Source organism: Rhyacophila brunnea, unplaced genomic scaffold (genome assembly GCF_057557595.1).
Source record: "Rhyacophila brunnea isolate RB1 unplaced genomic scaffold, BYU_Rbru_1.0 scaffold_2, whole genome shotgun sequence".
Taxonomy (NCBI): Eukaryota; Metazoa; Arthropoda; class Insecta; order Trichoptera; family Rhyacophilidae; genus Rhyacophila; species Rhyacophila brunnea.
Window position 1 is genome coordinate 43861022 of NW_028232859.1, and position 11091 is coordinate 43872112.

The 11091-nt window shown below is 34.7% G+C and overlaps 1 protein-coding gene across 2 annotated transcripts in view; it reads left to right on the top strand.

Annotated features, from left to right (window-relative positions):
* Nucleotides 1-10635, top strand: part of LOC147072361 (uncharacterized) — a 61208-nt gene extending 50573 nt beyond the window's left edge. For both annotated transcript variants that reach the window (XM_085947679.1, XM_085947680.1), the window contains exons 16-18: nucleotides 8432-8594; nucleotides 8683-8903; nucleotides 9692-10635. In XM_085947679.1, coding sequence (XP_085803805.1) covers nucleotides 8432-8594; nucleotides 8683-8903; nucleotides 9692-10192 — 885 coding nt within the window. In that variant the 3' untranslated portion in view covers nucleotides 10193-10635. The remainder of the gene's footprint in view (nucleotides 1-8431; nucleotides 8595-8682; nucleotides 8904-9691) is intronic.
* The last annotated feature ends 456 nt before the right edge of the window (nucleotides 10636-11091 follow it).

Consider the following 11091-nt stretch of genomic DNA (forward strand, 5'->3'; position numbering starts at 1 on the left):
TGTTCTCGACTTGTAATATTTCGTAAATCACGCATTTCACAAGATGAACTGTCACTAATATCTAGATGCGTAACATTTTTATGCGTTGATTTATCGAACGATGTCATTTTCGATGTTTTGTTTATTGTAGTCTTGTTATCTTGAGTATTTCCACATTTATTATGGACATAACAATTTTTATATACATCTATTTTATTAGAATTTATTACCTGAAAGGTTTTCAAAGGATTATACTTAAAGTATTTATTCAACTTTGCATAAGACATTTTTATATTCTGTGTAGGACAAAGAGAATATTTGTTTACAGTTTCGTAAGGCGTTTCAAAATTTTTACGCGCCATAATATGAGATGGTTTTTCTAATTTTATCAGCTCAGTCTCGGTATTTAAACAATTACTTACTGTTTTACTGCGGGAATTCTCTGCGATGATGACAGCATCGTCGATTTGACGTACACCATTTTTTTCTGACATCCTACATTCATTCAACCTTTCACACTTGTTAATATTTTTATCTTTAAGTACCTTATTATTTAAACAAACGTCGGCGAGCAATGCCTGTGATTTTACATTTCTTTCTTTTGAATTTACTTTATTATTTATTAAATAGATACTGACATTGTCCGTCGAAGTATTGTTTTTATTTTCTAATATAACAATAAACTTCACAGGTTTTTTAAGAAAGTTACTATGACACTTTACACTAGTACACTTTGGAAGAAAGTTCTCAAACGTATCGCCGTCATATGGGGAGACATCAGCAGCGTCCGGGCTCCTAACCTTGACTCGGTGGCGGTGACCAGGCCCTGCGTCGTCTCCTCATTGTTATGACTGGTCTTCTCGTCTTGATGCTTCCTAGTTCCTTCTCCAGGCTGGATAGTCCGGGCACGTGTAATACTCGTAGTACCCGTTCCTGCAGATTTGGCACGGCCGGGTTCCACACTCGCAAGGCATTCGAGGTCTGCCACTTAAGAATCCCCTTCCTCCAATCTCCATAAATCCTTCGAAATCGGACCAGCCAGATTGGCCCACTCGTAACTGGTCTCCTTCATTTAGAAGCTCGATGGTCTGATGTCCAGTGATAGCGGAACAGTTCCTAATTTTGAAATAGGAGTCAGCACCTCCTCCTCCAAAAGGTTGGGGTCCTCCGAATTATTTTTGGCCATGGTGCGAGTCTTGGAGCGCGTTAGCATTTATACACATTTATTATTATATTTACAAAAAATATTTTTTTTTAATACTTGCGTTTTATCAAGTCATGGTTCCGGAGGAAGCCATGCACTTCCTCAGCCTGCACGTTAAGGGCGCCAAAATAACACACCCTCAATAGCACGACACAAATCTGGCTAGCTCACTTGTTAGTGCACGTACCATAGGGTGGTTATTAAATGTTTATAGTTTTTTTTTGGAAATGTATACAATGTGAATTAAAGTCTTAAAGAAAATATTAAAATCTGTTTATTTATTTATTTTGTTATAAACACGGTCTTTTTATCATTTCAGACATTACAGGGTTATTACATTTAATTTTTCTATTAACTCTATATAAAACGGGTTATTTATTTAGGAATTTATTTTTTTGATATTCAATTGATAATATTTTTATTTATTTAGTTATTAACTTGCACGCCATAAAGGAGCGTGGGTTTTATACTATAATCCTATAGGAGCCGAATATCGAACTCAACTATCTTGTTAGAAGAGCGAAATCGAACTACATTACTATCTTATTAGAAGGACAGAATCGAACTGATCACACTACTTCTATTTCGGGAGAGGACCTATTTTTTAAAGCCTGTCCCCCTTCAGAGGCACCACCTAATTAGCAGTGCGATCGCGCGTATTATTCCTTAACATTTAATTTGTTATAAAATCTTATTCTAATCTATAAACTAGACAAAATTATTCAAAACATAATTACGGAAGAAAGCTACGGAGAAAGTTAAGTATTTAAGAAGTTATTTCAATTTACAAATTATAAAAACATTGCGAAGAAAAAAATATATAGGTATAGGGATCTCCCGCCGAAAGATTTCTTCGTTCGTTTCGAATCGATATGAACAGTGCACACACACTATCAAAATAGTCGCCCGATTCACGCATATCGAGTGATTGACAGAATACGCAGTGCAGTGCGTGTATTATTTTAAATTTACAGATTTTATTTAAACACGTTATTTATTTTAAATTATAAAATGCAGCTACTGAATTTAATTATACAAAACAAAACTACTGAGCTTAATAGTAACCCTCTTCGGTAATTTTGCTATACATATTATTATATTTTAATCCTCGCTTACATTTATTTATCTCAATTCTCATTTACTCCGGCATTCATCTCCTTTATAGTATAACAATTTTACATCTTCCTCACATACCAGTATACATATTTATTATTAAGATATTTCTTTATTTAAAACTTACGTGCTAGGTACATACCATATTATTTGAAATCATAATTAAACAATTTAAATATTTACTTAATCTATTGACTCCATTCGTCACCTCGCATACTTGTTTCAATTTCTTCCCGCCTAGTGTACACCAGTGCATACACAGAGCGAGGACTTAAACTGAAATAGAAAGATAGTTTGACGATTTTCCAAGGGATTTTAGTTACGAGTTTTATAAAACCGCCGGGGTAAAGATTAGGTGACGATGTTTGGGCCATCAAATATATATTATATTATCATAGATATTTAAACGGTATTTTATGTTGGTGTTACTAGCATATGTGAAAACTCCCAAGCGTTTTTTGCCAAAAAATCGTTGATTTAGATTTTTTTAAATAAATAATTCTACGCATGTTTTAAAAATTTGAAACTTTTTTTGTGTGTTCTCAATGGTGTATAAAGCAATAATAACTAATAATATTGATAGTTTACATCAATAGAGAAAAAAAATAAACATATTATTATTTCTCTATAGCCATGCACTTCCTCAGCCTGCACGTTAAGGGCGCCAAAATAACACACCCTCAATAGCACGACACAAATCTGGCTAGCTCACTTGTTAGTGCACGTACCATAGGGTGGTTATTAAATGTTTATAGTTTTTTTTTGGAAATGTATACAATGTGAATTAAAGTCTTAAAGAAAATATTAAAATCTGTTTATTTATTTATTTTGTTATAAACACGGTCTTTTTATCATTTCAGACATTACAGGGTTATTACATTTAATTTTTCTATTAACTCTATATAAAACGGGTTATTTATTTAGGAATTTATTTTTTTGATATTCAATTGATAATATTTTTATTTATTTAGTTATTAACTTGCACGCCATAAAGGAGCGTGGGTTTTATACTATAATCCTATAGGAGCCGAATATCGAACTCAACTATCTTGTTAGAAGAGCGAAATCGAACTACATTACTATCTTATTAGAAGGACAGAATCGAACTGATCACACTACTTCTATTTCGGGAGAGGACCTATTTTTTAAAGCCTGTCCCCCTTCAGAGGCACCACCTAATTAGCAGTGCGATCGCGCGTATTATTCCTTAACATTTAATTTGTTATAAAATCTTATTCTAATCTATAAACTAGACAAAATTATTCAAAACATAATTACGGAAGAAAGCTACGGAGAAAGTTAAGTATTTAAGAAGTTATTTCAATTTACAAATTATAAAAACATTGCGAAGAAAAAAATATATAGGTATAGGGATCTCCCGCCGAAAGATTTCTTCGTTCGTTTCGAATCGATATGAACAGTGCACACACACTATCAAAATAGTCGCCCGATTCACGCATATCGAGTGATTGACAGAATACGCAGTGCAGTGCGTGTATTATTTTAAATTTACAGATTTTATTTAAACACGTTATTTATTTTAAATTATAAAATGCAGCTACTGAATTTAATTATACAAAACAAAACTACTGAGCTTAATAGTAACCCTCTTCGGTAATTTTGCTATACATATTATTATATTTTAATCCTCGCTTACATTTATTTATCTCAATTCTCATTTACTCCGGCATTCATCTCCTTTATAGTATAACAATTTTACATCTTCCTCACATACCAGTATACATATTTATTATTAAGATATTTCTTTATTTAAAACTTACGTGCTAGGTACATACCATATTATTTGAAATCATAATTAAACAATTTAAATATTTACTTAATCTATTGACTCCATTCGTCACCTCGCATACTTGTTTCAATTTCTTCCCGCCTAGTGTACACCAGTGCATACACAGAGCGAGGACTTAAACTGAAATAGAAAGATAGTTTGACGATTTTCCAAGGGATTTTAGTTACGAGTTTTATAAAACCGCCGGGGTAAAGATTAGGTGACGATGTTTGGGCCATCAAATATATATTATATTATCATAGATATTTAAACGGTATTTTATGTTGGTGTTACTAGCATATGTGAAAACTCCCAAGCGTTTTTTGCCAAAAAATCGTTGATTTAGATTTTTTTTAAATAAATAATTCTACGCATGTTTTAAAAATTTGAAACTTTTTTTGTGTGTTCTCAATGGTGTATAAAGCAATAATAACTAATAATATTGATAGTTTACATCAATAGAGAAAAAAAATAAACATATTATTTTAGTAATCAAAAAAAAATCGTATAGTGTCAAGGTATTCAAGAATATTATTCAATTCACGAAATCGCACGAGAATTCGATACAGTATTGAGGACCAACTGATATGGGAATGAATTAATTTCAAAAAATAAGTTTCAAAGCACTAAAACTATTATAATAATATTTATTCATGTATTTTTTCACCATTCTACCGACAGAACAGTGGGCATTCATTGTTCGTTCAGCCAGAGTTCATTAAAATTACAAAATTTATAATTATGTGATAAATGAATCATAAAACAACTAAAAGAAACCTCAGAACTTAAAATGTGTCATAAAAATAATGTTTTATTATTTTTATGACCCTCTTTGGCTTCCCGTTCGATAGCTAGAGCAATTATGACTTGTGAGTTATTAGGGTATGCCACAATTATAATCAAGTGTGACACTAAAATAACTATTAGTCACACCTAACACATACCCAATAGCGGCCTTAAGCCTGACAATGGGGTATGTCAATTTTGAATATATTATTTTAATTTGCCTTTTCGTTGTATACCTAAAAGACGTATTGCAAATTAGCTTTTTATACATTATAGAAGATGTACTAGAAATTTTTATATGTAGGTTACTTACCCTTAAAAAAATTTCCATTTTTCACGTTGTCAACTCATCGTTAACCGAAATTGCACCCAACACGTTATAATTTTTTGTAAATTAGGTCAAAAACCAAACTTTGTGTGTCTATTTATACACCTAATAACTGTTGTACTTAATACTATTTAAGAACATAAGATTAAAACAATCAAACACATTTAATAAAAACTCCGTTATAATACCTAGTGTTATGGAATGGCGGGGTCATTTATATATAAACACTTTTTATATTTCCACTGATCTTATTAGAAGGTAACTTTATGATTAATATAGCAGATTAAATTTTAATCGGTAACTTGTATACAATGGTTTAATACAGAAAATGCAGTCGATGGGTTTTACTCAAAGGTTGGATTTAAACTGAACCTACAATTAATAACATATGAAACTTTCAGACAACAATGGTCAGTTTGAAATAATAAGCGACAACAAATAAGAATAAAAAGGTTTGCCGCACAAATGAGACCTTGAAACCACAGAACAAAACTCTTGAAACATTTAAGGAAAAATTTATATCATTCTGTTTCATTTTACATATTGAAAATAGTATACCTGTCTCGTTTTCAGCAATGACCAAAATTTAGTGTATGCAAGCGATAAAACAATATGAAAAAAAAAGGCGTGTTTTGTGCTTTCTTTCCGTCTCACATATGGGAAATGAGAGAGAAAGAAATATTATTAAGAAATATGAATCTTGGTGTTCATGAAATTGACCGAGAAACGCTTGTGAGAGTTGAGATACGTGTGTGTGTATGGTGGTTAGATACATGTACATATAAATTAGCGTGCGTCACGTTACAATCGCTCGCCAAAACGGAAAGAGGCGTAGGATAATAATATATAGGAGATAATTGACATTGTATTATGTATATAGATTGTAAGATATTTATTTTTGGGAGGTCATTGACTATTTGACCCAAGCAGCCAGCCGCCCATGCACATAACGAATATAGTGTTTTGTCTACATGAGATGAAATATGACAGGAAAACAATTGGAATAAATCGTAAATTTGGATCCAAACTGTCGGCCGATGGATCGGCCCAGATGGAGTTTTCGCATAGGTATGGTGGGCCGAATGGGAGTAAAAGGGTTAATAATAAATGAATTTTTATTTTATAACAAGCAACACTGCCGCAGCCGTATCGCACGGTATATTCCACTTTATGTCACAAACATCTAATGCAGTGGTCGGCAACCTACCACCCGCGGGTAAATGAATTACCCACTACAATATTTTGAGTTACCCGCCAAGAAAATATGATAATATTTTTTTCAAATTATTATTTTTATATAATTATTTATTAAAAATACCAATGGTTAAAAAAAGTTAAAATGCTTAGCTTTATTTGTAAAACCAGATGATATTATGGATTTAAACGAGCTTGAGCTTAAATATTTTGAATATCTTGGAATAAATAATCTGGAATTAGAATATTTCTATGGACAAAAAAATTTAAAGATCTTCACCAGCATCTTGAACACACAGAACACGATCACATGAATGCAATATCATGCTGGGCGTCATCACCACAAAATTTTTTCATGCTTAAAAAAATTGCATTTGCTCTATTATCAGTCTCTCAAAAGGTTGCCGACCACTGATCTAATGTCACCCGAAAACTTACGGCGAGTCGAAATTCCAACAGTTTTACAAAAACACGGGAGTGGGGGTTCGCCGGCAGTTTGAACCTGGCATATATCTGGTGGTCGAAAACTGTTTGTCTATGGGCGCAGCAGATATATCTACCAAAGATAACTGTATGTCCGCCATTACGTGTTAACTGGCAGGTTCAACCTGTTACTTAAGCTGGCTGTGTATGGGCAACTATAAGGTGAGGTTCGGGTAGAGGAGCCCTCCTTATCCAACCGGTGTCTAGCTCATTAGTTTGAAACAAATTAAATTGAATCAATCTTATTTTTTCATTTTGTATAGGTATCTTATTTCACGCAGAGGAAGTAGCGGGCTATTGCTAATTTATGATATAAGTTAACATCACAGTTCAGATTAATAAGTGCGAAAACCAGTCACCATAGACCGAGGTTTTGAAGCCAGTTTTCGTTTATAGCTTAATAACAGTCAGACCATAAAACGCAAGAAATACAAAGCCTACTGAGTGTAATCAATATTAAATACGTTCTTCATTTACTTTAATACATATTATGATATAGATGTAACTACAGTAAAACCTCAATCCGAATTCCATGGGAAGACCGAAAATCGAAAAAAAAATCGAATTACGAAATATGAAAATGTATGGGGGAAAAATATTAAAATTTTGAAATTTTTTTTTTTATTATTTTCTTTAATTTTGTTTCCGATCATAGATGTGCCAACCAAATTGGGTCATAAAATGTCAGGACTGTTTTTATTACCTTCATAAAATAAGTAATTTTTGTTGTTTTAAGTAAATTCTGTCCGAATTTTCAATGACTGGCTCATGAAATAGTTTACTTTATTACGATTTATTGAATATTTTTATATGCCACGACTCTGAAATCATTTCGAATTACGAAATTCGAATTAAAGGTAAGGTTTTATATGAATATAATGTTCAAGGGACTTTTTTTTCGCGAAAATTTCGAATTACGGCGAATTTCGAATTATCATTGTTCTTACTAACGAGGTTTGACTGTATTGAAAATTACATATTCCTAACACACCATATTTATCCATACTTAAGAATTACACCTTCAGCCTCGTCCAGAAGGTACCCCTTTCCCTTATTTTTGTGATCTCTGGGTTAATATTATATTTCACAGAAATTTCTAAATCATTTATTTTTTTATGCAGAGTGAGATGCAGATGACATCATGAAAGGTTAAAAATAAACCACAACACCTACTTTGAACACCTGTTACACTGGCCACCTTGAGATGTTTACTTTATGAGCAAATTTTTATTAGCTACCCTTTCTGACAATATAATTACTTCATTTCTTATTCTACGTTAAGGAAGTTACACAATAAAATCTTTATTACATAGTATGTAAATCACAAGATTTCATTTTTAGATTGTGTATTTTTTTACCACAGCAATGAAAATAAATTCAATTATGCAATTTTATTTCTTTCCTACACCAGTTTGAAATCTTATGGAAATTATGTACTTATAATGTAAATGTATAATTCTGACGTTATAAATGAAACAAGCAATAAAATACGCTTTTATCTATCAATGAATGCATTCAATCAATTAACTAATAAAACTATTTCTTTGTTGGACAGATAACCAAGACATCAGAGGAGACAGATCGATCATACACCCCGCCGCCGGATGACTCCTACACTCCTCCGTCTACTCCCAAGAGGTTGCCTCTTCCCGGTTCGACGCCGGTCTTCCCGCCCGCTCTCTCTTCCACCGTCAAAGACAAGATTGCCGCCTCTCTAGGTGAGACTTATACCCTTTTATTGCCCGCATATAACTTTCAAGTTGTCTTTTTCCACGTACAATGTTTTTATGATTCGTTTGATTGCAGCATGCGCAGAAGACGACGAGCCTTACAGTCCTGGAGGGAGCGACAGCAATTCCGCAGACGGCCCCCCTTCACCCCCTCTTCCTCCCCTGCCGCCGCTTCCGCCTGCCCCGCAACAGACCACTCATCTTCTGAGGAAGATGGAAGAACTCGATCAAAAGATTGAGAGAGAGAGAAAACAGATTAAAGATATCACCGACAACATTTCTTCCAGTAAAAAATTGGTCAGTTGATTTCTTAAGTATAGTTAAGACCGTACATAAGTGAAACGGCAAATAATTTTAACTTTGTTTTTCGTCTCCTGAACATTTTACATATTGACGCTGTCGACAAACCAATGCTGAGGCATAAGGCTAAGGCAGTCGTGATGAGTCATTGCTCATTTATGGGAATTTCTTTTCTACTTACGCTTTGCAGTTTGTCGACCAGGTTTTCATTCAACTTCTGGCTTCTTAATTGTCAGTTTTTTATCATGCGTGATTCATCCATCCTGTGTACATGGGCTCCCGTACAAAGTTGACAATTCATTATCATATCTCCATCTCATCTTTGATGAGTCAGAAAACATCACTCAATATGCTCTGCTCGTAGCCCAATAATCTTTCATCTTCTTGCCCAAAGCACCAGGATGGTTTTTGAGCTATACATGACAACACTGTTCTTATTAGTGTTGGTAAAAGATACATTTCAAGTGTCAGTTCAATACCTTGGAACGTAGCACCTTCATTATACCGAAGCGGCATTTATTGCCTAGCGCTATAAATTCTTCTTCTAATTTCGATGTCTAGGCTACTCTCGCTGATCATGGAGGACCCTGGTACACTAAACGGCTGTCGCGCACCCTGAACGTATGACCATCTCTGTCCGACCCTCAGGGTAGATTTGGTAATTTGGGGATATTACTCAAAGGTATGGATTGAGTAATTTCCCCACCAATTGACACCCAAAATTTATCTAGCTACTTTATTCAGTAACACTAAATAATATATTTACTCATGTGAACCTTTTGCAGGACGAACCTTACTCTCCATCAGGCTCACCGTCGGGCACAGATACTCCACTAGCCGCCCTATCTTCCATCTCGCTGCCTTCTAATCTGCAGGAGATCCTGGCCAGCATCAAAAGCCAGGCGCGCCCACCCGCCGACACCGACGAAGGATATGTGCCCACCGCAGTCTCCATCAACCCTGACAGCTCAGCTTTCTACAGGGAGAGCGCTGACGTAGACATGAGAGTGCCGCCGCAACCTTTCCTCCCCCTATCCCTGTCGCGCCCGCTCCCCTCTTGCCCACCTGCCGATACCACTAGCAAACTTTCCAAACTAAGTGAAGCTGAACTTCTCAGCATGGTCCCCGATGAAGAGTTGCTTTCACCAGTCTATCCTCCCCTGCCTTCCCTTCCACCCCTTCCGCCCCTGTCGGATGCCGACCCGCGGGTCAGCCTCCCCCCTCCCCCCGCAAAGAAAAAGAAGCCATCGCAGCCTCCTCCTCCTGGCATGGATGACGAAGACTGACTCTGAGTAGAGTCGCAGCCGGAGGATTCTTAACAGCTTTAATATTTCCTACGTTCTCTCCCGTATCCGACATTCCCGCGCTCGGTCGACTCGAATGTTTGTTCGGTGCGATCGGAGACCTCGTATTTTTCTTTGCGCTCTTTCGCCGGGCGATCGAGATGATCGGTTTTTACGATTTTTTCCTTGTATTTTGATGTACATTTTATTTTAGCTTATGTCTCCTTGAGAATGTGTAGGTTCAAAGATTATATAATTTTTTAAGTAATGAGAAATTAATTAACTAGATTAATAATATTGCTCGGACGACGGCCACGTTTACGGCGAGCGATTCAAGCATTTATGTAATCAATTAACGATTATTGAAATGAGTTTATATTTACTCAAATCTTATATGTAAACTAGCGATGGATGTGTTTTGTAAATAAATGATTTTTGATGCATTGCTTCCTGTTTCATTAATATTACGATTTCCCTTATTACAATCAGAACTGGAGACCAGACCCTGAAAATCCCATAATATTTTAGATCTGGAACCAAAACCTTTGATTTTGAATAATCAAAGGTTTCGGAATTCCCAATTTTTTTTTTTTTAATACTGTAAGATATTTATTTTTATTTATTTATGGTCATCATTGATTTCTCCCCATCCTCAATACCTATGCACATAATATGTATAGGGATTGCAATACCGAATGAAAATACCAATGCCGGTATTTCAGTATTTCCTATTATCGTGAAATATATGGAAAAAAAACAAAAAAAAAAACTGAGTGCAGTCGAGCTCGTTTATTACGATCACGGATATAGCGAGAACTCGGATGTAACGAGGAAACATTTGTTGACATTTTAGTTTATGATTTTCTCCATACATTTATTCACTTTTATAATGAGCTCCTTAT